This window comes from Leiobunum rupestre, chromosome 3 (assembly GCF_980474605.1).
Source record: "Leiobunum rupestre chromosome 3, qqLeiRupe1.1.hap1, whole genome shotgun sequence".
Taxonomy (NCBI): Eukaryota; Metazoa; Arthropoda; class Arachnida; order Opiliones; family Sclerosomatidae; genus Leiobunum; species Leiobunum rupestre.
In genome coordinates this window covers 72,356,573-72,383,692 of record NC_143386.1, presented here as the reverse complement: position 1 = coordinate 72,383,692, position 27,120 = coordinate 72,356,573, and the positions used below count along the sequence as shown (strand labels likewise).

At 32.0% G+C, this 27,120-nt stretch overlaps 1 protein-coding gene across 4 annotated transcripts; it reads left to right on the top strand.

Moving 5' to 3' along the window:
- The first annotated feature begins 217 nt into the window (after positions 1–217).
- LOC149954563 (uncharacterized) lies at positions 218–16,233 on the top strand. Of its 4 annotated transcripts, none has more exons than XM_090169139.1 (10): positions 218–389; positions 4,870–5,059; positions 6,170–6,290; positions 6,497–6,589; positions 7,729–7,851; positions 8,921–8,964; positions 10,243–10,486; positions 10,630–10,701; positions 11,340–11,475; positions 13,156–14,616. In XM_090169139.1, the coding sequence occupies exons 7-10, from the start codon at positions 10,339–10,341 to the stop codon at positions 13,190–13,192; spliced, it is 393 nt and encodes a 130-aa protein (XP_090025265.1). In that variant the 5' UTR covers positions 218–389; positions 4,870–5,059; positions 6,170–6,290; positions 6,497–6,589; positions 7,729–7,851; positions 8,921–8,964; positions 10,243–10,338; the 3' UTR covers positions 13,193–14,616. The 4 variants fall into 4 exon arrangements, with proteins under 4 accessions (XP_090025265.1, XP_090025262.1, XP_090025263.1 ...); XM_090169136.1 differs by lacking the exon at positions 13,156–14,616 and adding an exon at positions 14,625–16,233 and having other exon boundaries at positions 280–389; XM_090169137.1 differs by lacking the exon at positions 13,156–14,616 and adding an exon at positions 14,625–16,233 and having other exon boundaries at positions 280–389; positions 6,454–6,589.
- The last annotated feature ends 10,887 nt before the right edge of the window (positions 16,234–27,120 follow it).

Here is a 27,120-nt window from a genome sequence, read left to right as displayed (position 1 = left end):
TTCAGGTGGCCGGGTTACAATGCGTAGAAGGAGCTATTTCAATGGTCGTATTTTGACACTTACTCATGAGTAAGTCTATGGAGCTTTAGGCTGGAGCAGTGCTGCCAGACATAACATTTTTAGAAAGGCTAGCATGGTGCTACAAAGACGAAAGAGTCAACAATTTTAGAGTCCTGTAGGCTTTATAATGCATTTGAATTGATATTAATCTTTGGATAGGATTTGATTTGCTGCATCGACCAAAGAATCAACCAACATGTTGGGACTCCGTAGGATTATAGGATTGAAAATAAGATTTTTACTCTTTGCTAATTTCTTAATAATTTTGTCAGCGAATGTATTTAATTGTTCTTATACCTTTTTTTGTTATATATTACGAATTTAGAAAGGTAAAATGTTGTTTTTATATCAATATCTTGGTTATTGTGTTTTATTTACACTTTTTTAACTTCGTGGAATGGTTTTCATGTTGTTTTAGCTCGTAATTAATTTTAAAAACCAAGGCTTAATTAGTTAAAATATTAGTTTTTAACTATTTATTACTTGGGCCTGCGGTATTAATTTAATTAAGTACCGCGATAATTAAGTGGTACTATAGTTAATTAGGTAGTACTATAGTTAATTAGGTAGTACTATAGTTAATTAGGTAGTACTATAGTTAATTAGGTAGTACTATAGTTAATTAGGTAGTACTATAGTTAATTAAGTGCTACTATAATTAATTAAGTAGTACTATAGATGTGGAGAGAAGCACATTGTGAAAAACTAATTGAAAAGAGTTTAAGTCTCTTTTCAATAAGTAGTACTATAGTTAGTTAATTAAGTAGTACTATAGTTAGTTAATTAAGTAGTACTATAGTTAGTTAATTATGTAGTACTATAGTTAGTTAATTAAGTAGTACTATAGTTAGTTAATTAAGTAGTACTATAGTTAGTTAAGTAGTACTATAGTTAGTTAAGTAGTACTATAGTTAGTTAAGTAGTACTATAGTTAGTTAATTAAGTAGTACTATAGTTAGTTAATTAAGTAGTACTATAGTGAATGAGGTAGTACTGTAGTTAAATATTAGTTTTATTTAGCATGTTAAAGAAATTATTGACACATGCATTAAATAACTTTAGTACTAGATACAATGAGATGAATTAGTGAGTTTTTTTAATAAAATTACAACAAAGACGACTTGGACTAGATGGTATTTAATTGACTAGCAGTTTCTGTTAGCTCGCTCTTAATAAAGCACACTTTCTGATACAGTAGACCCCGCTTAACGTGATCACTTAATTAGTTAGAATATTAGTTTTATTTTGCATGTTAAAGAAATTATTGACACATGCATTAAATAAGTTTAATACTAGATACAACGAGATGAATTAGAGGTTTTTTTTATAAAATTGCAAAGACGACTTTGACTTGATGGTATTTAATTAATTAGTGGAGTTTCTGTTAGCTCTATCTTAATAAAGCACACTTTCTGATACAGTAGACCCCGCTTAACGTGATCACTTTGGGACCTAGCATAATTGATAACGGTAAACGGGTGATAACAGAAAGCGGGTTATCAAAATTATCGGATTTTGAAATGTTTATCTACTACACGTGTAAATCAACCAAATTTTGAGGAATGTCAGCCGAAGAAAACTTACCGATAATGCGGATTACGTCGTATTTATAGCAGCTGAAGCGAGGATATATATGTTTTCTTGTTCCCTTACCAAAAAATAAGTGGTCTAGGAAATACTTTAAGTTGGTATTTGAGACAAATACCAACTTAAAACCAACTAAATACCAACTTAAAACCTACTTAAAACCAACTTACAAATAATATGTCATTTTCTGACCACTAAAAACCAACTAAATACCAACTTAAAGAAAAAGGCATTTTCCCACCAACTTAAAACCAACTTATTACCAACTTAACTAGTTTACTGAAATATGCTGACCACTTAAAACCAACTTATTATCAACTTAAATGTTAATAATATTGAATACCAACTAAAAACCAACTTATTTTTTGGTGAGGGTTAAAATGTTATTTTTCGCGGTAGTTTAAGTTGTCTGCTAGTATTTCTATATCTTTTTCTCTTGTCACTTTCCACGATTAGGTCTGTCCCACGATTAAGGCGAGTAAATTTTAATTTTACAGACGGATTCTTAAAAAAATGGAATGATTGTTATTGATTATTATTTTAAAACGTTTGATTATATGTTAAATTAATTTTTCGGATTTAATAAGAGTTGGTTTCAGATGTTAATCGCTAATGGCAGGTAGCACGCAGCACTATAGCGAATGAAGTAGTACTATAGTTAATGAAGTAGTACTATAGATAAAGAAGTAGTACTTATGTTAATGCAGTTGTACTATAGTTAATGAAGTAGTACTATAGTTAATGAAGTAGTACTATAGTTAATGAAGTAGTACTATAGTTAATGAAGTAGTACTATAGTTAATGAAGTAGTACTATAGTTAATGAAGTAGTACTATAGTTAATGAAGTAGTACTATAGTTAATGAAGTAGTACTATAGTTAATGAAGTAGTACTATAGTTAATGAAGTAGTACTATAGATAATGAAGTAGTACTATAGATAATGAAGTAGTACTATAGATAATGAAGTATTATAATTAATGAAATAGTACTATAGTTATTAGTTAATGAACTAGTACTATAGTTATTAGTTAATGAAGTAGTACTATAGTTATTAGTTAATGAAGTAGTACTATAGTTATTAGTTAATGAAGTAGTACTATAGTTAATGAAGTGGTACTATAGTTATTAGTTAATGAAGTAGTACTATAGTGATTAGTAATGAAGTAGTACTATAGTTATTAGTTAATGAAGTAGTACTATAGTTATTAGTTAATGAAGTAGTACTATAGTTATTAGTTAATGAAGTAGTACTATAGAAGTGAAGAGAAGGACATTGTGAAAAACTAAATGAAAAGAGACTTAAAACGGTTTTAAAATTCACAAATTATTTATTTAGAAAATCCAACGTTTCTGAGGAACTGTTCCTCCGAAACGTTGGATTTTCTAAATAAATAAATTATGAATTTTAAAACCGTTTTAAGTCTCTTTTCAAGTAGTACTATAGTTAATGAAGTAGTACTATAGTTATTAGTTAATGAAGTAGTACTATAGTTAATGAAGTAGTACTATAGTTGAAATACTAATGAAATAAAGTAGAACTATTTCATGAGTTCTGCTATAGTGTAGCTCCTATACTAAAGTATACCACCTTACGATAATACTTAAGGTTTCTTATCAAAACCCGAACTAGCTGTACGGGGATTTGTTTCGCCCAACCTGGTGCGGTAGCGTAGCTAGACCTGTTTTCTACCCAGGGTGGTCCCAATGTTATCCACGTACCCTCTTAATATACACCAGATTTCAGTCTCTCTCTCTCTCTCTCCTCTACCTATTTCCAAGGGTAACTCATGAAAAATTCTGCCCCCACAAAAGTACCGCCTGGGGTGGACCATCCCTTCCTCCCCCATTGCTATGTCACTGACCTGGCGTCACTTACACAAACCCCCAAGACCCCTGCTTTTGTATCACTCCCCCCTTAAAATACTATTTGCCTGGTGTACAACAATGCCTGGGCTATGGCCATGCGCATAGGTTGGGAGAAGTTTATCTGAGGCCAAACGATGTCTAACATAGGACAGAACTAACTTGTCACTGATGACCATTAACGTATGTCTTACTGCTAAGGCCATACCGACAACATTTACACCTTTTCCCTACTACCAAAGATTTTATTATAGCTTCAAAAGTAGCTCATTCTTCTTACGCTAGACTTGAAAAACAGGAGGAAAAAAATAAAGTAATTGCAGGCAAAGAAGGGAATAACTGATTTACCATCTCAATTGTAGTATCTACAAAAATCAAATAAAAAAGAAGAGGAAGTTGGTTATAATTGGTTTGAACAAGCTACCACTAAACTTAAAGATGCCATTACCATTGAAAATCTCGCATTTTTGTAAAAAAGTGAAAAAAGTTCATAATATTGTGACATTTTTAAACTAGATAATTTAACCATAAAATGTTTGAAGCTTAACATAGTTCAACACTAACTATTTATGTATGTGATATTTTAAAGGGAAAAAGTTTTAACTATGAAATGTTGAAAGTTTAACGGTTATAAATTACAATAAAATAATTAATGCAACGCTTTCTGTTAAATAACTTGTAAAACTCATATATTTTTGTATTTTAACCATATAAGACCCCTATAAATTGAAAATAAGTACTGTACTTCTCCTATAATTTTGGAATTTTAATCGTATATTTCTCCGACAATTTTGTGATTTCAATCCCATAATTCCTTAACTTTAATTTTCCTATTAGCTGGAAACACTGCACCTTATTTTCCTCTTGATTCTGGAAGAATAACCACCGCTCTTATCTTTCCCCATCGAGTCTCATAGTTTCAGGCTTTCTCTCTCGCCATCTATCCCAGTCTCTCTTTCTCAGGAAACTATTTGCCCTAGTGATTACCACCATTGTTTTACTCCATGAAAAGAGTTGGCTAAGGGGTTTGATACTACCACAGTAAAAACTAATTAATATAACCAAATTGAGACACTTATTTGTCATAGAATTGAAAATTTGCACATGAGAAAATACAGAGCTTGTGAAATTTATTATATGGTACTTAAATATTGTACTAAGACAAACTGATTAAGCAGGAATCCCCGGAACTCAACTAGATCTGAGTTTTTAAAATTCCCAATAGTGAAAAATACCAACTGTGAAGTAATTTTAAAAATTTTATAATATTATATGATTATTTTTCATTTCCTCCTGACTTAGATAAGTAATATTACTGTTGGGTTCAAGTATTCATAGTCATATTCTTTTTACTTTAGTTACAGAGATGTCTAAACCATGGAAATTTTACCCTTCAAAAGCTATGACATCAAGAAGTGATGGATTTTCTGGCCACACTGATAGAGCTTTGATTCCAAGGAAAAATAAATATGTTAAAAGAAGTGTATTAAATAAAATGAAAGCAAAAGCGAGAGATGAAGATCAGAGCCATTTATCTTTTTCACAAAAGTAATGTGTTAAACTGTATGCTACATAAATTATCACATCTGCGGGGTATTTGTATAGAAAAATTTGTGTATGACATCAGTGTATCCCAAGTTATTTGAAACGAGCATCAGTATGCAGTGTTTGGAAATGGAAAATTCCAGGTGGCCATAAGTTTGGAAAATAATGGAAATGTCCGGCCTGGACAAAACTGAATTAAGGGGCTCATTCGGGAATGTAACATCAAATCTCCGAAATTCACTTTCCTTCTATCAATTGTTTTTAATTAGACTGAAATTTGAAAGTAGTTTATATGAAAAAATTGTAAAGTGTATGCTTTTCATGGGGAGTAATAAGTACTAACCCACAAAAATTTCTTCCAAAATATAGTTCATTTAATTATTTCCAGCGAAGGAAAAATTTCCCCATTGAGCTGAAATGATTGTTAGCATTTTTCTGTATTAAATCCTCAATTTCATTATTTTGAGAATTTTTTACACATTGCTTGTTAATGTGGGGTTACAATAAGTCTCTTATATTGGGGCTGTTGATGGTTATATATATCTAATAATATCTAACTTTTTGCACATCATATTAGACTTAATACCAACGATTCAAATTTCATAAAATGGAACCATTTCTTCAAATAACTGTTCAATGTTAAACTAGAAACTTTATCAGATTCTGATTGCATGAGATCAAACTTGTTTTTTTTTTGTTACAAGGTAACAAGTATGTTTTTAAAAAAAAACTATTTTGATAAGCCCATGCTGCCACGTCGTCATCAACTTATTTGGATGGTGTATCAGAGAATTTCAAATTTTTTCTGTATCTTCTAGTCTACATAACAGATAATTGAGTCTTGCATAATGTTTGAGTTGAACTTCTTCTGTGTATAGTTAGATCCATTGGATTGGTATTCCTCAGATCACTTCGGTTCTTTTTTTATAATGTAGTGCCCCATCAAATCAATATTGGGCAAAGAACTATTATGAAGTTGTTACTTGCACATTTATTATTATTTAGTCACTGATACTAGTTAAAATGGAAGTTGCGCTTACAAGTCTCATGCATTCATATACTATCAATAACTTAGATTTACAATTAAAGTAGTATAATTTTTTTTGGTTTTAGGTTGATGACACAACAGCTTACAAATAGGAGATTTCTAAGAATGGTGCTATATGATGCCATGTACAAAGAACACAATTGGTTCATTTTGTTAGATTTTAATCTATAACCAAGAACCTTAAAAGTAACTACATTAATCCAATAACAATAAATATTTATTAAAATGAACGTTTCTTTTTAATGGATAACGATTTATAGTCTATATATTTTCTTTTTACTTTTGAAAATTTAAGTATAAAATCATATTCAAACTTAATCCTGATCTTATTTATAACTTTGTATTTTAGGAAACCCCAGTTTTCATACAAGTTATTTCTAAAACGTTTACAGATTGTTGCAAAGTGGTATTGCAGGGTTTGTGTATGAACCGAGAAGATCAGTTGATATTTGGCACATCGTCAGAGCCAAACTGTTCATTTTCAGGTAACAATTAAGTTCCTTAATTAATTTTTGTTTGATAACATTTTCACAGTATGGGAGCTATTCTTTACATAACAAACATTAAAATTGATAGTTTATTACTGTAACCAGTAGCTTAAACATAAAACTATTAGGGATGCACCAATATGGGTAGAACCGACCCTTACCAAAAAAAAGTTGTCTAGGAAATACTTTAAGTTGGTTTTAAGTTTGTATTTGAGACAAATACTAACTAAATACCAACTGAAAACCAACTAATTACCAACTTAAAGAAAAAAGTATTTTCCCACTCAACTTAATAACAACTTATTACCCCTTTAACTAGTTTATTGAAATATGCTGACGTACCACTTGAGCCTACTTAAAACCAACTTAATGTCAACTAAAATGTGTATACCAACTAAAATCCAACTTATTTTTTGGTAAGGGGATATATTGGCTGACCGATATATTGGCTATCCGTGGCCGATATTAACAAAGTCATCCATCATAACAGTAGTGTGTATGATAAAATCATTGTAAAAGACGGTTCAGTGCACTGTCATACCATTTTATTCTAATTTTTCATTAAAAAGGTTTGCAAGAGCATATCAGAATATGTTTCTGTCCTGTTAACGTGATACATATTATCACAAATCTAATATCGTTGATTTTATTTGTTTAAACTCTAAACCCCCTGTTAACAAAAATGGTCTAGCTTCTGAAGTCTGGTGTACGTGGCGCGGCCAATCACTCTTTGGGTCTTTTAAAAACGTTCTTTGGTCTTATGAGACATGTTTTTCCTGCAAATATTTTTCGGATACCGGTATCGGCCAATATCAACTTTAGTTACTGATATATCAGTGCACCCCTTAAAACTATAGTTGTGTTTATGTTGCCTATTTGTTCTCTGAAACTCATTTTTTTATTCTACCTTAAGTTATTTCAAATTTAATTTAATCCCTGGGAATTATTTTTGGTTGTTGATGTACTTTTATCTCCACATAAAGTACAAAGAAATATAAACAATTCACAAAAATAACCATACCAAATTAAGTGTATATGACCTACAAGTAGCTACGCTATAAAAATACGAGGAGCTAGGTTTTTAAAATTTCCACTTTAATAAGCACTCATAAATGTTACTATACCTACATTTTCAGAGTTTGTAAATCAAGTGTCCTATTGTATACACGCTTCAGCTGCGGAACAATTCATATTGATGTTTTTTTGAAAAAAAAGACTTAGACCCAACTGATTTTTGTCATTGTCTAATGCAAGTATTGGTAAGCTAGTATTCATTAAAATATATATATATATAAATATAGTATTTGTTTTTTCATTTGCTAAAATAATGTAAACAGTGACCTAAACCGTTCAAACTATTAATTTTTTGGTTTTATATTTACTGTACAGCTTATAAAAAATTAATATGCACCAAAAATAAATTATACTTAACACAAAAGTCTGGGACTCAGCTTTGATCGTGGTTTAAATCATATTTACCAATTAATGATGCAATGTTTTTCTTGAAGAGAATTTAAGAATGGAAAATTAGCTCAGTTTGTAAAATTTATATCAATGGAATAAAACATGCTCCGCCGGGCCCTTGAGTCACGCTGCACGTACAAGATAAATTTTCATTTATTTCAAATCGAATGAAAAAAATTTAGTTGGGACCTACTTAGGTTAGTCATTCTGCAAAAGAATAGCCAAAAATCTCTAGTCGCCCCAAAATAAGAATGAAAACGGTATTATTACACTTATGATTCGGTTTGACAAAGAACTTTGGTATATGCTGTCACGAAAAAGACCTGAAGGAAGCGCGTCAAATTATATCACTTAATAAATGCCATGTAAACCTCAACAGCCGCAGTCCCAGACGTTCTGCATATAACATAATTAATTTTTGGCAAAACTTATTAAGTGTTAGTGACTGTCACGAATCAGTTAATTGAAGCCTTAAGCTGAGAGAGAAATTCACTTTATTAAACTTTTAAAAAATATATTATATTATATTATGTTATATTTAATTATAAATTTTATAAATGTGGAATTCATTTTGTGACCTTATCATACTTAAAAATAGTTATGAAATACTATTTAGTCTAATTAATATTTCTTATCCACATATCAAAGTTATAAAAATGCATGTTTGGTTGAAATTCTTGATGCATGAGTTCACGAAAACGATTTTCCATCTACCCATAGTGATATACCATTCCACCCCCTAGACATTTGTCACTCTTTTCAAATGGGTATTGTATCTAACGTGAAATTCAACCATCCATTCATGTTGGTATAAGCCACTGTAATAGTGGTGCTCAAACTAAAATAAAATTTTATATTCATTAGGAGCTCATAATTGTAAAAACGTCTTATCTGAAGCAGCTATTGAGGTAATTTAAAATTTAATTATTGGTTTAGTTCTGTTACGGTTACAAGTTGCATTCAAGTCAAGTCAATTGATGTTTTCAAAGTAGGATGAAGTATTAAACAATAATTTTTGTTAGGAGTGATCCTCAATCAAAACGTTATTATGATCCTGATAGTGTTTCCGTATGTTATGCTATTGGGTTGGTAACGTGGCCCTTAGAGGCTTACAATGAGACTACACAGTAACTATTCTAGTATAACAAAGTACTAATAACAATTAGTTATACCACAAAAGGGAAGAATATGCAATCTTGCAGCCACTAGGGGGGAATTAACCACTGCCTTCTGCTATTCTGCCCCTGGTCTATCATTGACTACCCTTTTTACCTTTTTATCCTAATTCCCACATTGCCTCCACCACTGGCGCCCCTTTGATTTAAGCCTTCTTAAGATAAGGGGTCTGGCTATCTGGCCTACTAGTCAATATGGCTGCCATTGACCATGGGTACGTTCAGTTGCATCGTAAAAAAAAATAGCGTATAGCAACTTTTGATGTCACGATGCTCATCGGTGAAATCACGCAAGCCTGTAGGGGCAGATGGATTGGTTTTGCAAAACATTAGGTTTTGAAGGTGGCGGTTGGACAGTTTTAATAAATTTGGGTTTAGATGAGTGTTTCTTTTGAAATATATTGTTGTTTCTTGGACAATATTTTGAAGGGTGTGTCTTTTAATCTGATGTGTCGACCTTATCCTTGAACTTTTTTAATCATTATTTTTGGAGCCATCAAATAATAATCAGATCCCCTATACAAGAAATTGAGGTAGTCAAGGAACCCATTAAAATTAAAAGATACAACACCAAAGAGCCTTGAAAATTAATGAATACTTCTAAGGCCTTGATGAACTGTAGTAGCTGGTGCTTTACCCTTACTATTAAAACATTTAAAATTATAATTCAGAGGCAAGCGTGTTTAGTTTAGTAAGGGCTATTTATGGTGGACTATAAATTTCCTCTTAGTTTAATTCGATATATACTTTTATATGTACACCCGAATGAACAATTTTTTTTCTATAATGAAGTTTACGTATGTTTGAGAAAGGAATCTATTGACAATAACATGCCATATCTTTACGAACACTAAATCCTGTATAGCCAAATTACTAAGCCACATTGTTTTTTATATGACTTATGCAGGTGTATGTATCACATTGCATTCTATATATGCACACATTAAAATGTGTAAAGTAAACAATTAAATTTTGACTATTAGTTTTGCAATAATACTGCTATCTTTTTAGGATATTTTCCCAAGAGTTTTACATGTACCTTTTTGCCATGGAAAAAAATAATTTGGCCATAGTTAAGATGAAAGGTAATCAACTACAGTGCTTGTCATGCATCTTTGGAAATCATTCACGCAATCATGTGGATTCATGTGTAGAAGGAAAGCACTTTCTTTTAGATCCATACCATATGAACCAACTGTTGGTGAAATAGAAGTATTCAGAAAAGGCACTTGTTTTTATGAAGTATTAGAAAAAAGTAATAGTAATATCATTTTTCCGTTTGTAGCTGTGTTTTTGAATTTAATGGTACGAATAATTATTCATCCCTTAACAAAGTATTTAGTCCTGGCTTTTATATAATTTTGACCGCATTAATGTGAACAACTTTTATAATTCCAGAAAGTTTTGAATTATTTTATGGAAGCAAAGAAGTACAACTTCACTTATTAACTGCTGTAAAAAAATGTTATGGTAAGTATAAAATGTATATTTTCTAGGGTTATGAAATTGGCAACAAATTGGTTTTACATATTTTTAAATATTTTTTCTAAGAAATTATCAGTTGACTTAATTAAGTAACATTTAAAGCGGCATAAAACCGAAAAGTGTATCAGCCCTACTTTGGTGCCTTTTGAAATATCTACTGAGAGCTAGTCTCGCCATGAAATACAAAGCGAACTAGATGGCTATATGTAATAGAGGTGTTCTCTTTGGTCTATTTGCGAATTTGTCTTGGCTCGATTTTCTCTTTAGTTGCACATAGAGGTACTTATTCTTTACCCCCACTTCTACACTCTTTTTACTTTACGACCAGATCTCAGTTAAAAAAATAACAATCTCATTGGGTCTTATATCGTTTTTGGTCACATCATTGCAACTGCTAATTGATCCGTAGTTTGTTTGGTTTAGCAGATGCTAGTGACTCTCCTACCTGATTTAAGCTCGAGTTGAAAATGTCAGTGACTTGGCTTATTTGTGACTTATTATTATTACCTATTTCTATAGTAAATAGTTTAACCACCACAAAATTCAACATCTTAACGCCACTTTGATTGGCTTTTGAAAATAACAATAAAGTACATTTTATAGGTATTTTTTTTTCTTTTTAGTCCCCTCCTTTACTTGTTCTAACTGCTTATTAAATCGCATATTCGATGGCAGCGATAATGCTATTTTGAACATGGGAACATACCTTGTAGGCCATGTGGTACTGCGGCATTATTTGGACGAATTTGAGTGTGGAAAGTAAGTTTGATGGTTAAATAACCTTTTTAAACTGATTATTAATTAGTGGTGTTACCACTGGAGTCGGGGGGGGGGGGGGGGCATGTTGCACTAGGTATCATTCTGACGGCCCATTTTAGGGGGTGCCAATGGACTCAAATGGATTAATTATATGATTCCCTTAGTATGGTACAGTTTTCCTTCTAAAAATCCTCCAGAAAATTCTACACCTATATGAGTTTGTTCCATGATGTAGGCTTGCCCTTTACTCGTCACGCAACCATATACAGTTGTAGGCACCCCGTAGTGGGCGAAAGATTAGTGAATGACGTCAGCAGTGGCTGGCGCCAAATAATAGATAATATATATAGGAGGTCCCTCAAGTAATAGGAGACAGTAATCATTTGAGAGCAACTAACTATAGTTAGGCGTTAACCCAGTCGCCAGAGGTTGAAGAACAGCTAGGTGGAGGTATGAACTAAATAAAGTATTGTTTAAATAACTAATCAGGCGTCTTCAGTCAAAATTTTAATATACGACGTATAAACTCTCCGTTTTTACCTAACTTGGGAAGAGAGTTTATTACACAGCCAACTCCTCAAGATCAAAAATATAGAAATACCTGGGACTCTTTTTTTTGAGTTGTTAGACATTGACTTCAATGTTGGTTTCACATGTGGAAAGTGTTTGGATCGGCAATCTATAATCCTCTGCAATGGAACATCTGTATGCTTTTTTTTTGTGCATTGCAAGAATGCAACCTAAATTCCCTGAGTAATAATTTCAAATTTTCTTTAATCTTATACCAAAATGATGTTGTTAGCAGACATGCTTTTTCGAATTTATTTAAATGGAACCAACACTTTTTTTTATATTTCTAACGCTAGTATGGCTGTTTTAATAACTTTATACTAGGTATAAGGATCGGCTTCTAATCAAATTGGAAAAAAACAAAATTGTTTGCACATTTTGCAAACTCAACTATTGAAAAGCAAGTAGCTACTGAGGAATATTCTTCACTTCTGCTTAATCTTGGAGCCTTCAAGGAGGGCTTGATTATAAAGGACTTTATTGTTTCCATTGTCAACCCTAAAGATATATTTTGTCTAGTTTGGTACTCAAGCTTGCTTCGAATAATGTCACTTACCTCACTAATTTGCGCATCTTTGCCTTTTTCTGATGATTTAATTTATCTCTTAAAACAATAAATTTCTGGGTTTGATGTAAAAAAAACCTGACATTTATGGCCTGTCTAATGAAGAAATGCCCTCTTCTTTATAAAATTATGGTTAATGTCAATGGTGATAATTTTCTGGAAGCCTTGTTAGATGTGTTAGAGTTGTTGATTGAATATTCGGGAAAACCTTTTGAAAACCTAATCCATTTGGATCAGAGATCATCTACATTGGAGAAGAAATGTGAAGATGACTTATCTTTTTTTCCTTCTCTTCCTAAAAGAAGAGAGAGAGGTTGTTTTGAAGCTGACAAAAAAATATAAGGGCTGAAGGTTGCATCAAAACCTTTAATAGACATCCCAAGCTGTTACCAGGTGTTTTCACCATTTACGGTGGTCACGGTTAGTCAACTCAGTTTCGTTTTAAACTGGTAAATTGTGTTCTTTATCGGAAACTAAACTTAAATTAACTCTACATAGTTTACAAGCAAAAATACGTTAGTGATAACCATCCTCATTCTTTTTAGGTGTCTGTTATGGATATCAAATAATGGCTCTTGCTGAGTCAGTAAATGTAACATTCACTATTGTAAAGACTAGGTTTGGAAAACGTTATGTATGCTCATTTACTTCATGAAAATTTCATGGGCTTAGCAGTAAACAGAACTCGATGCCCTTCCATTAAATTTAAAATATAGGTCAGTTGAATTTTAGCCCATGGAAAATCCTTTACCTAAATGGTCTTAATTTTTTTAACATTCATTTATGTTATTTGTCGTTAGAAGTGATCAAATTTGAAATTAATTTGAAAAATTTAATGCATAGTTTTAGATTAATATTTATCTGCCACTTTGAAAGGGGGTTTCCAAAACTGATTTCTTTGCCTTTCCAGTCACCAAAACAGTTCTATGCATGCTCTTGTAAAATAATAATCATCAGACCCAAAGACCACCCACATGATATGCCAAGAGTGGGAAATACTAAAAACATATGCACTACATATGCTTGGGCACCAATCACAACTACTAGGTGTCATGTGGATCTAGCGAGGGTCACTCAGTGCCATAAAAACTTAGTGCATAGATGGGAAATTTCTATTTTCTATGCCCTAGGTAGTGTTTGGCTGTAGTTATATTTTCACATTTTTCTTATTATTAGCTATAAATCTGGTTTTATATACCCATGCTTGTAAGCTGCATGCGTTCACTTTGAGTAGAAGCCCTTTGGAGTTCAAAGACCCCAGGTTTTTAATTGACCAAATTTTTTATGCATGCTAGAAAATAAATGAAGCCTACTTTCAGTGACAGAATGTATTAATGAATTAGGATGGTTTACGCTAAGAGAAGTTAGATATAAGTTCCACTTGTCTATCTTCATGCATAAAATATTTTATAAGAAAGTACCACTTAATATAACTGAAATTTTTAATGATGTACATATAACACTAGACTTTTCCATAACTGATCTCCCAAAAAAATACTATACAATATGTATGAAAATGGTATTGGAATCAGTTACCAAATGAAATTAGAAGTATAAATAGTGTAAACATATTTAAGTCAAGGATGATGGGCTTTTTAAAAATTTTAATTGGATGCATACCAAAGGACCCCACTGTAAACCAGTTTCAGCTGAATGGGAATATCCCATTTGCTTTTTCTCTTTGCAAATAAAGCTTTTGATTATTATTATTATTAATTGTGTGTAGATCCCATAATAGAGTCAAAGCTTTCTCTCTATTTTCGAAACTGAGAGGCTGGCTGGACACGTAGAGAGGATTATAATTTTGGGCAGATGTGAGCAGAAGGTCTAAATTTAGGTTTCATACACTTGGTAACACCAAAAGTGCTCAACCCACTGGTTTTTAAATTATTTTTTTTTACTGTTGTTTTAGCAGTAAGCATGATCTGGTCTGAAATACTAAACTCATCCCCATGTCCCTACCTTATTAGATTTTGTCTGGTGGTAATTAACAGTTAAATTTATTTTTCCTTAGGCTGCTACGTGGGATACAATTTATCAGAATATCCTGAATTATTGTCTTTGAATAGTCAAGTCAATGAACAAGTGAATGCAAGCTTACAAAAAATTAAACATTTTCTTTCATACATGAGCCAAGGAAAGCTTTATATTTGTGGTTCTACACCAAAACTTTTGTACAACGAACTAGATGAAAGCTTGAAGAAAATATTATTATGAACACAAGGCAATGATATGTTGTACTGTAATTTGTGTTAATATATTTATGTATTCATTGCTCTTTAGCTTCTACGAAAAACCTAGGCAATGTGATTTGTACTTTAAGCAATTAAAATTAAATTAATTGTATATTGTCAGTTAGAGTGAAAATAGTTGCAATCTGTTAGTAAAGTGAATGTAGAGGTTTCGAAATAATTTTTATGTACTTTAATAATTGTAAATTTAAGTGTAGAATTATATTTTGGATTTGTTTCTTTTTGAATGAGGCTCCAAAATATTTACCTGTGCTTTGATGGCAAGACAATCTATTCTGTAGTATTATATCCTACTTTTTGTGAACTATTTATGGTTAAGAACTGATAAGGCTACCTAGCCTGTATTGTATTTTGTGGTGGAAATTTCTGGATTGCGTCTAAATGATGCCAAACAGTTATATTAACTTATTGTTAAAAGAGTATTATATTCTAAAAGTAAATCAATTTGGTAGAAAGCCATCACCCAAAGAAAAAAATTAACATGGTTTTGCCGAAGATATAAATTTTCATTATCAAACTTTTTTTGGTGTCTGAAGCTCTTTAAAAATTTTAAATGGACTTTACAAAATTGTTTACTTATTTAGGTCTCCAAAAGGCCTTAAGTGCTGGATCTTAACTTGTTTTTTTTTGTTTGTTTTGGAACCATGGCTTAGATTATTACGACTATAAATTCAGTGTACCAACAGCTGAAAGCTTAGACTTGTCTTTACCCAAACTTATACACATCACCTTACCTGGAGAGAGTATATGATGAATAATTATTGGATTTATTTTTCTTATCACAATGTATTGTAACAGAAATCCTTGGTATATAGTTATTTTCAATTCCTATTCTTTTTGAGAGATGATTTGAGCAGTTAGCCTTGAATGTAGATTTCATATTTCTTGAGCTGACAATGCGAGTAACAGGGAAATGAATAATTATCGAATCTTTGTTACAAAATTAGTGCAGAGCTTACCAAAATTACATTCTGGAAACACATGGGCAAGGCTTACTTTTTCACTAAAGATATAAACTAAATACTAGTTTTAAATTTGAATAGCAATATTCAAATTGTTATTCAATATTCTTCTGACAGTACTAAATATTTGAAAACCCTATAATTTATATCAATTTGTGTTAAAAGTGCCAGATTGACAGATTCAACAATATTTTCTTTAAAACAGGATACACTAAAATTATCAAGCATGTATAGATAAAACTACTATGTTAAAGCTATGTGGCAATTTATTAAGCAGTACTAAATATTTGAAAACCCTATAATTTATAGGAATTTGTGTTAAAAGTGCTTAGATTCGACAAAATTTTCTATAAAACAGGATATACTCAAATTATCAAGCATGTACAGTTAAAACTGCTGTGTTAAACTATGTGGAAATTTATTTTAATTTTTCAAATAAAGCCTATTTTATGGTATTATTTATTGTATTTACTTTTTTATAATTTACTTTAAATATTTGTTTTTTAAAGAGAATTTTTAAAATAAACAAGTTAAAATTTCAAACTAACTATTATTTGTAGCCTAGCTACTCCTTGGCAAGTTACATGGTTGTAGATGCAGTTTTACAGATATATTTGTTTGTAACAGGCTAGGGGATAACATGCCTCAACCACATAAAGACGACGCTAGGTGAAAATAACCCGGATTGTGTGAGTGGGAGTTCAGCAGCTTGTAACCCACTGGTGAAACAAAAATAGCCAGCAGATTGCTACTCCTGCATACTGTTTTCCTCCAAGGAGAAAATAACATATTTTGCACCATATGTCTAGATTGGGCCTTTTTTAGTGAAGTCTTATTGATATTTGGTTCCAGGATTATCTGTGGACAGTCTCAAATAATCTCTGCAGGTTCAAACTTTCTATAAGAAAAAGAGCTCTTAGTCTTAATCACAAATATTAATTCATTTCTAGTAGTTTACTACTATTTCCTAAATCTCTGTACTTGTCAGTGGTAACAATATTAAAGGTTTGCAGTTCAATTTCTAAAACTGCATATGATCTACCCTACTTCCGCTTTTGACCTGTCCCAGCTGCAAATTCTTCACAGTTTCCAAATCCCACCGAACTCACCCTTTTCCACCCTGGATTTGTAGAAGGTTCTTCAATGCCTCTGGGCCGTAGAGAGATGCGAAATGTTTCCCTGCTTTTGGCAGTTACTGTGCCACATTAAGGAAATTTTTAAGACTGGTAAATAGAGATGATAAGCTAATATAGGGGCGATGCGTTAGCATTCCCTTACCTAAAAATTAGCTATTTTAGTGTGGATTTTACCTGGTTGTCTTTAAATAAGAAGGTTTGTGAATAGTTTTATTCAGGCTCAACCTAGAGTGCTTGTTTCGATTATTTATACTAGGCTGCTGGTAGGAAGCTGACTTCTGATTTCTGCATAAAATTACCTGGAATAGAAAGCTCATCAAACTGGTTTTTCACTATCTCATCAACTTCTTCTGTTAATTTAAACATGGTTTTAAGCTAGTTAATGGCATGTTGGAATAGAACAGTGCTGTTTAAAAGTGGTTTTTATCTAATGAATTTTCCCAAGGCTGAACTCCAGGTTATTTTGGTATTAATTTTAACTTAATTTACATCGTGGTTTACACCCGGTACTTTTCAAACCAAAAGTATTGATCAGGTAAAACATTTTATGTGTGTATTGCCAGCCCAAATATTACCTTCCCATAGACGCTGATACAGACAAAGGCGAAATAAAACATTAATAATAATAATAATAATAATAATGAGCTAGGCTAATACCCAAGGCACCACCTTAGGCCTAAGTCATCAAGCGACTTTTGAAGCCATTAATTCAGGTGGCCTGATTACAATGCGTAGGAGGGTGGTGACTCAACACCACTAAGTAACAGTCAGTTAAATTGAGTTGATTCATGCAAATACGTAGTAGTCCACTTTTTACGGACCCTGCCCATATCCTATATCTATTCAGTATAAATATATCACCATTTGATTTGAGTTAAGCACTTATTATGCATAAATTTTTAATTGTCAAAATTGTAAAATAAACTAGACACCACGACCAGTGGCGTAGCTAGGGGGAGGGGCGGCCCCCACCGTGTGCCATCCCCAAACGGGTGGCACCCGACCGTGAAAAAAATAAACACTTACACAAACTAGAGAAATTCGAAAAACATTTTATACACGTTTTGACTAGTAAGTAAGTTTCAAATTTTAAACAACAAATTACAATTAATAAAATTTTCTGATTATTGTGATAGGTAAATTTAAACAAGTTTTACTATTAGTGGTCAATATATAATTGAGCTAGATTACGGTTATTTATAGTTCCCGTGAGTCGCGAAATTTCGCCCTTTCCAATGGGAAAAAAAATTATTTGTAAAATTTCCAATTTCTTCAGTTTCCAGCACTAAATAATATACATTAAATAGTTTAGGCTCACACTAAACGTGTAGAAATAAAAATTAATTTTTTAGAAAATAGTGTTTCAAAATTGACTAAACGCCTGTAATTTCATTCTTCACGCATTGCATAGGGCCGTACAGTGTAGCTCACCACCAGTGTTTAGCTTAGTATTGCCTTCACTATAGAACCCCTGTAAAGGTCTCACACCGACTGAATTTGGCTGCTCGAGGAGAAGTTGAAATAGGTACCTTAGGTGAAAAAACCGTGAAATTTCGCGTAGTTCATGAAAAATACGACTGTCGCTATTTCAGTTCATCTACAAATTATTAATTTGTATTGTGAAAGAAATAATTTAAGTTTCTTAAGAAATTAAAATTATAAAATATCAAATAATTAGTAAACGACTACGAGGTTTTGGTTTGTAGGGCTTAACGTGAAATGAAAATTTACCTTATTTTGTTGTTAATTTATAACGAGTGTAAAACCCAAAATGGTTATTAAATTAATTAAGAATTGTGTGAACTTAAACTTGGAATAACTCGAAAAGGTGATCACGTTTCATATCAGTGGTAAATAACGAAATATTTCATTCATAATTATACGCACACGCAGTTTCCAAGTCATACCAAGCTCATTCAATCCGAGGGGCAGGTCACTTCCTTGATTAACGACGCACCCCTCGAAAGATTAAATCCTATTTACTTGTGATTATTTTGTTATATTAAATTAAATCACGAATATGTTGATTAAATCACGTTTAATCACGATTAGAATGTTTAAATCTGATTTAATCATGATTAAATATGATTAAAATTATTAAATCCTGTTTGAAACGATTAAATATGATTAAAATTATTAAATCCTGTTTGAAACGATTAAATCGTGATTAGTATAATTGAATCGCGATTAGAAATTAGAACGATAATCAAACACAATTGCGATAGAATCATCAATATTAATAATTAATATTAAATTATCGTACTTTAGTTTTGATTTTAATTATAAAATCTCGATTCAACCGATTACATTGATTAAATCTGATTAAAATGATTAAATGCTGATTAAAATGATTAGATATGATTAATATGATTAAATTATGATTAGAATGATTAAATCTAGTTTAAATCGTGATTAGATTGATAAAATCGTGATTAGATTGATTAAATCGTGATTAGATTGATTAAATCGTGATTAGATTGATTAAATCGTGATTAGATTTTCTAATCTTGATTACATTTTTTAATCTGGATTACCTGATTTAATCATTTTACTATGATTAAGACGCATCCAAAATGGAAGTGATTTGACCCTCGATTCAATCAGTAATTAAACTTTGTTGTTTACCGATATTCAATACCCAATAAATCACATGTAGTCATTTACTGAACGCGTTATATATAATTATACTTACTTCATAAGTTAATTAGTAATTCATTAGTTCAATTATTTATATTTACCAATATAATACCAACTATAAAATCGAGCCAGTTTGAAAGCTGTCTAGCGTTTTCCTTAAACTTGAAATTTCACCGAAAGTACGTTTATGTGAACTTCTCCTCGAGCAGAAAAATTCGGCAGGTGTGAAACCTTTACAGGAGTCCTTTAGCGAAGGCAATACTAAGCTAAACACTGGTGGTGAGTTACACGATACGCGCCTATGCAATGCGTGGAGAATGACATTACAGGCGTTTGGTCAATTTTGAAATTATATTTTCTAAAAGATTATTTTTTTATTTCTACTTCTTTAGTGTGAGCCTAAATTATTTAATGTATATTATTTAGTGCTGGAAACTAAAGTAATTGGAAATTTTCCCAAGAATTTTTTCACCATTGGAAAGGGCAAAATTTCGCGATTTACGGAAACGATAGAAAGGGTTTCCAACTAACCCCATTTACTAAGATAATTAGAGATCCTAGGACTCCGTTAATTGCAGATTTAATTTAATTTTACCGATATTAATTAAGTGTAATTTAGAGAAATAGCTAAAAATGAAGCCAATTGCACTCGTTAATCATTGTTTTTAAACACATTCAACTTCCCGAATTCAAATTTCCCGCCGACATTTCAAATTTTGGGATCGCGCTCAGACTCAATTTGACGATTAAATGCTTTTCTTTGTATATAAATTTAACTACTTCATCAACGCGACTTAAATTTTCGTTCATGAACGCTAAACTAAGTGAATTACGGCTTTATCTCATATTTAGGGAAATCTACGATTTGGCGGGAATTTGAAATACCTTATTTGTTGACAAGCTAGCAGTAATTTGTTTTATTCTTGGTTCTGTTGAGTCACCTTGGGTTACTATTTTAAAAGTCAAGATATTCTGAAGATTATAGAAGCCTTTGAACAGTTCATAATAAAGAATAATTTCTTTAATTCAGACTAATAAAAGCAAAAATTTGTTTAAATAATTTATTAGCATACAAGTATGACTGACTTCATATCATTTATATTGAAGTTTTTAACTCTGCAACTGGAACTTAACTGGTCCTAGAAATAAGAATGTTAGTAAAAATTAAAGTCTCTCAGTCTAAAGTTTTCGTATTTTACAATTGGTTTCTCTGAAACAATTCCTGTAATAGTAGTTTTCAGGCCCGGATTGGCTCCTTTGGGGGCCTTCGGCTAGAGACTGAATAGGGGGCCCCTTACCAGGCGGTGTGGGGGTATGGAATAAAAATCTAAATGTTTATTTATAGGACAACAAATAACGTTTAAAGTGTAATAGATTCTACGTGCACATTAATTTGAAACGTCAAACGCGTCTAAAGTATATCTTTAGGAAAAATTTATTATAAGCAATTTGGGGGCCCCTTGAGCCGGGGGCCCTCGGCGATCGCCAACCAGCCGATCTGGCCAGTCCGGGCCTGGTAGTTTTAATCTTAACCATCCATTATGTCTGCTAATTTTTAAAGCAATTTCGCTAGAGTTACTTTTGTATGAAAAATATAGTATAAAAATATATGGACAATTTTCGAGGCAGCAAAAATGATGGCACTATACAGGGTGGAAGCCTCATACGCGTGGTCCAGCCTCGGTACTTCTCCTAGTACACCAGAAATTTTATTTCTGTATTCACTCCTGAGAATCAATTTTTAAATTTTTTACTCCCTGTTTCAAAAGGGGTTTGTAAAATCAAAAGGAAAATAAATATGTAGGTATGTATGGAGCTCTACCGACTGGAAAACGTCTCCGTGAAATCTTAGGAAATGATCCAGCGTGCCTCTTACGTGGGGAACCCAACGAAGACCTGTGCCATAACGTTCGTGAATGTCCAACAATCGAGGAGAAAAAGTTGTCGAACATTATTTGTTACCCCTGGTGACCATATTTGCCTTCGACAATGTGGGAGATCGCCATCTAATTGAAAACACGAAGTACCTCCTGAAGCAGTGGTGGTTTAAAATAAATGACATCAAGCGGGCCAACTAACAAAACAATAAACTGCCATATATAGAAACCTTTGTAAATAATTTGTATTTATAATATACATAATTTTAACAATTTCAATATAAGTTCTAACATAAATATATATATTTCTAACTTGTAATATAATTATAGCCTGTGAGCTTTGCTCCTTCCTCGAAAAGGAATTTGCCAAATAAAAATTCATTCATTCATTCTGCGGGTGAAACAGTCGCTGGTAGGCCAAAAATAGACCAATGGGAGAATTAGAACAAAATTCCACACTGCTCTCTTACACCAGCAATGGTTATTGACAAAGCGGCAGATGGGAAGAAGTAATTTTTTATCGTAGTTTATAAATGTTTTACTTATTCTTCAGAACAAATAGTTCTTTTTATAAATTCAGCAACGCTTGCCGAACTTGTTTTTATGTTGCTCCTACGTCACGATGTCCTAGCTTTATTAGAATAGTTTTGACACGCGAGGTTTGCACGCGCACGTGGAAATTCGAGGTTTCTCGCGCCCTGAGCGCGCGCTCGCAATATAACCAAAGTTAAAGCAGTGACGTAGTAGCTACATACAAACAAGAAGGCCACGTTAATTTATAAAAACACCAATTATCGCTCGCTACGTAGTTATGGTAAAATTATCGCGAAATCGTTATTTTCCAAACTTTTTGAATTCAAAATAAGTAAAACAAACCGTGAATCTGACCTCTCCAAATGGCCACTCCTAGAACTAAAACTGGAGCTTCAGTTGCAAAAACAAACACAGTCACACATTTATCCAATCGCCCGAAAAAGCATTTGGAAGATGCGCTTCTAATCCTCATATTGGTCTATTTTTGGCCTACCAGCGCCTGTAGAAGTGTTCTACCTGCAGCACTCTAGTGTACTAGGAGAAGTAATGAGGCTGGACCACGGCTGAGGCTTCCAGACTCTAAAGATTACGCGTAATCTCATTAGTACAGTCTAAGTTACGGGCTTGTACACCGTTTACGCGGAGTGACTAGCACCTCGGCTACTATTTAATGTAAAATAAAACATAATACAGTATAATCATTGTGGTCAATTGATATCAACCTACATTTACGGTGGTAGTGAGGAAAAATGCAGGGATAAGGTTAGAAGTGTTATACTTATGGATATTATGTTACCTATCCTTGCTCATAGAGCTACTTTTTCTGAGATTATAAAGTGCTGAAACTTGGAGTACTTTTCTGAAGAACATTAAAACACTTTAGTGTAATTAATAACGTACCTGATAGTGTCAAAATTCCAACACAGAAAACTTTGCGTTTGACCCAGCAGTAGTTGAGGGCAAAGGCTTTTCATACCAATTCCAAAGGATGAACATGATAGTTAAATTAAATGTGACTGTACAACATGAAGGATGAGCCAGATACTGAAAGGACGACTGAACTACTTTTGTTTATTGATAACAGGTTTATCTAACAATTTTTTTTATTGTGATACAACAGATGTTTAGAGCATATATTAATAAAACAATCTACTAAATAATGACTTTTTTTATTGCAACAAAATCATACATGGACCCCAATATAGCCTTAATGCTAGTGTCACACTCCTCAATAGAAAATGTGAGACATGGTTGGAAATTAGTGATAAAAATTCTGATAATCAAATAAATTTCCCTCTTTCCATTGACTTAGTTTGAATCCAGCTTATTTTATTGCTATCGCTTGATTATTATATTAAGTAAAGTAAAGTACCTATCTTACCCCTTTTGTATTTCATAAACTACTGGTATCTAAGTAATCTTATTTTTTACAGGTAGAGAATTGTTCCACTGGATATCGCCTAGAGCAGTACAAAAATACCAGAACATCAACTTATTATTATTTTAATTTCAGAAAAAAATTCCTTTAAATCCATATTTTGAATTTTTGTGCTATGGACCAAGAATAAGAAGATTTAAAATCAATACAACTAGTTTTATGAATCTTAAACTAACAAAACCTGAATTATAAATAATTATTGGAAAACAAACTAGCTAGTCAATTCAATGACTGTGGTCATTGTGAAAATTATCAAAGAATAAGGCAACTACTTACCTATAGAACATTTGTAAGTACGCTACCATACAACGTTTTTTTCAAATACTGTGCATACCACAGGTATTTTGATAAGTAATGGTAAATAGTATACATAATATGTAAAATTAATTATATTTAACAGTTTGCACCATAATGTTATTTACCATTATTTAACATCTGTTAAATTTCACTTTGGAACACTTAAGTGGAATAGGCTCATTAAAACATTAGGTGGTTTTTTTTCGCCTGTTCTGGGTTTTTTGAGCAGGTTAAAAAGTGTAGCCATATGACGTCATTTTACTTCAATTCTGTCTTGACGAAAAAAATTATTTAGAGTAAGAAGGGAGTAGTTAATTAAAGAGTAAAGGTTTTTATTATTATTATTATATTTTCGTGAAACGCAATTTAAACAGACGACAAAGCTAGATTACTCCCTCTACACCTCCTTTCGAGGAGGAGTAAAAAATTTAACCTTAGAACTCTGGAACAAGCTAACAAAATTCGGTACAGGATAAATCTTACCCCGAGAACAGGCGAATAAAACGTCTTAGGGTAAAAAGTTTACACTTTTTGTCCCCGGACAAGCGAAAAAAAAACCACCTAATAAAGAACAAAAATAATACAAACTACATGTAGGGACTGGTTCCTACTCTTACATTTCCCAGAGACGTTTCGAAATGTTTTAAATAAAACCCCAAAAATGTTTAATTCCATATCAAAAAATCAAAAGCTATGTAAGGGTTCAATGTTTATGTTATTTTTACTACTTGTTTAAAGAACCATCAACTGTTTTTTTAAATTAATACGCCTAACATTAACAGGATTTTGAGATTTGCATTATTTTTTGCATGTTCTGCTAAGCCGGAACATAAAAAATAATCAAATTAACAAAATCGATCATAATTATGTTTAACTAACTTCAAGAAAATCTCCAAATATTCTAGATCCTAAAAAAATGCAATGTAATTTTTAATAGTAATGACAGCCTGAGTTCCATTTTAGCTAATTTTTGGAATATGTAATCAATTGGGATATTTAAAAACGCCCTCACGGGTGCAGGCGATGCTAGAGCCACCCAAAACATTTCTGAAGCGCCACCTAAATTTCCAAAAATCCCCTCCTCTACAGGAAGAAGCCTTGATCTGGCCAACTATACTGACTTTTCTTTTTCACTTGACAAAAAGTTTATTTATTTTGGAAAAAATGCTTCCTAAAAAAAAGGCCACCAAAAACTTAATTTGGCCAAGTCAGCCTTGATTTTTCAACTTTACAAAAACTTTTTGGGGGTTTCCACCTCCCATCTCCTTAGAAGGGATGCCCCTGACCAGAGTTTATGGCTTAAGCTCCACCAATTTAGAAAAACCTGGCGACGCCACTGCTGTACACACCTGATGAAATTACTGAATGGTCAACGAAACTAGTCTTATAAAATATTTTGTTTTTATTCTTAGTGATTTTAATACATATTGTTATAATAACCGTATATGGTAGGGTTTCATTAGATTATTCTTTTATAACCTATGGTCAGTGGTAGAGCTCGGCATTTGGATAAAAATTAACCACTTATTTTATTTTTATCCATAACCTACAATTATCTGAAAATAAATTATTTTTTGCATGTTAAATCTTTTTTATCCATGGATAATATCCATAAATAAACAGTTAACCAAAATATTTACGATTAATCGAAATTTTGTCAGTTAATTTATCTGTTATGCAGAGCTCTAGTCAGTGGCGTCCCCCTCCCTGCCACTTAAAAATGTTGCGCTCTTTCATACATCATATATAAAAATCCTCCCCAAAAAACTCGTGTCCAACCTTTAGTTGTGTACGCTGCAAGATATACACGACCATCACTGGCTCTACTAGCCCCATTTATTAAATTATATTAAACCAACAAAACAACCAGGGTTAGTTTCAAAATCTAACTTTTTAATTAGGTTTGGCAAAATCCTCTTAATTTGGTTTGAAAACTTCCTTATATTTCCAGCTCATAATCTAACTAACTACCATTTGAATTTTAGTTGCTTTCTGTAATAGTGAAACATTAGATTTGACAGTCTAGCTTTTACATGCATGCTATTAACCCCTGAAATAAAGGGCAGTTTAATTAATAATTGCCAATTTTTTTTTCTAAAATTTTAACTTTATGAATAGTAAAGTGATGTAGAATGGATGCCATATCCAGAAAAATAAGACCCTATAGTGGGCAAAATATATACCAAAAATATTATCTTGCACAAGTTCTACACTTCAGCACAGCTCACTATGATGACAAGCAGACTGGAGGACTAGAGACCAACATAAATAAGAAAACTAAGCAGTATCTTTGTGAAACCTAAGTAAAGGATTTCAATTAGCAAAATCTATGTAACAGAATTATGTTGGATTCGGTTAAACATTCAGTATTTTTAGTAAAATAAAATCACATTCAGAGTAATGACATTAAAAATTTAAATGCTTTTCAATTTCTCAGAACTCAAAAATCCTCCAGTCACCTAAAAAAAATGTTTTAATTAATAGTACACAGTTTTTATAACTTCAAACAATACAATAAGTCATCTCCGTTTGTTTATTGATTTTCTTCATTAAAGGGATAGTAGCAATTGTTTTTGCTGATAATGCATGTTAGTCAAAGTTGATTTATTACATAGGCTAATATTGAAAATTTATTTGTCCAATTCTCAAAAAACATTTTTTTTTCCTTCAAGTGGATTTGAAAATTAAAATACAAACAAAACCTCAGATTTATTTTCTTTGAAATATTCTCGAGCACTTTGGTAAATTTCTAAAAGCATAGCACGGCTCCAAGTTTCTTTAAAAAAATATCACTGAAGACACTTAACAGAAAAATTCTCGTTGTGTAAAGCAAAATCTTAAGATATTAATATGCTGTAATTATTATGAAACTAATGGCTGTAAAATTATTTAGATACAAAATTAATAATGATAATAATAATAATTCGCTACGCTAATACTCAAGGCCTAATTCAGGTGGCCAGGTTAAATTGCGTAGGAGGGTGGTGGCCAACAGCTCCCTACACTTACTGTTACCATTAACCTCCACAAGTTTTAACCTGGTTATAACACAATTTCTAGATAAGAATTGCATAGAAAACCTGATATTAAAGATGTACGACTAAAATTCCTGTATTTGACAAACGGGACTTGGTAATTAGAAAAAATCAACTTTGAGTTCTATTGAGTTAAAGAAAAGTTAAATTTGAATTTCATTGAGTTGAGGAAAAGTCAACCTGGAATTCCGTTGAGTTGATGAAAAGTCAACCTGGAATTTCATTGAATTGAATTCCGGGGAGTTGAGGAAAATTTAACTTTGAACTCCGTTGGAGTTAACAAAAACTAAATTAACGGATCTGAGTAAAGCAAATCAAATGACAAACACAATACAAACATAT

Bases quoted from the DNA above. Each gene is read 5' to 3' on its own strand.
- LOC149954563 (XM_090169138.1), top strand. From the start codon at position 10,339: ATGCATCTTTGGAAATCATTCACGCAATCATGTGGATTCATGTGTAGA. The intron at 10,702-11,339 runs GTAAGTATAAAA...TTTTCTTTTTAG, and splicing joins TGCTGTAAAAAAATGTTATG to TCCCCTCCTTTACTTGTTCT. The intron at 11,476-14,624 runs GTAAGTTTGATG...ATTTTTCCTTAG, and splicing joins GACGAATTTGAGTGTGGAAA to GCTGCTACGTGGGATACAAT.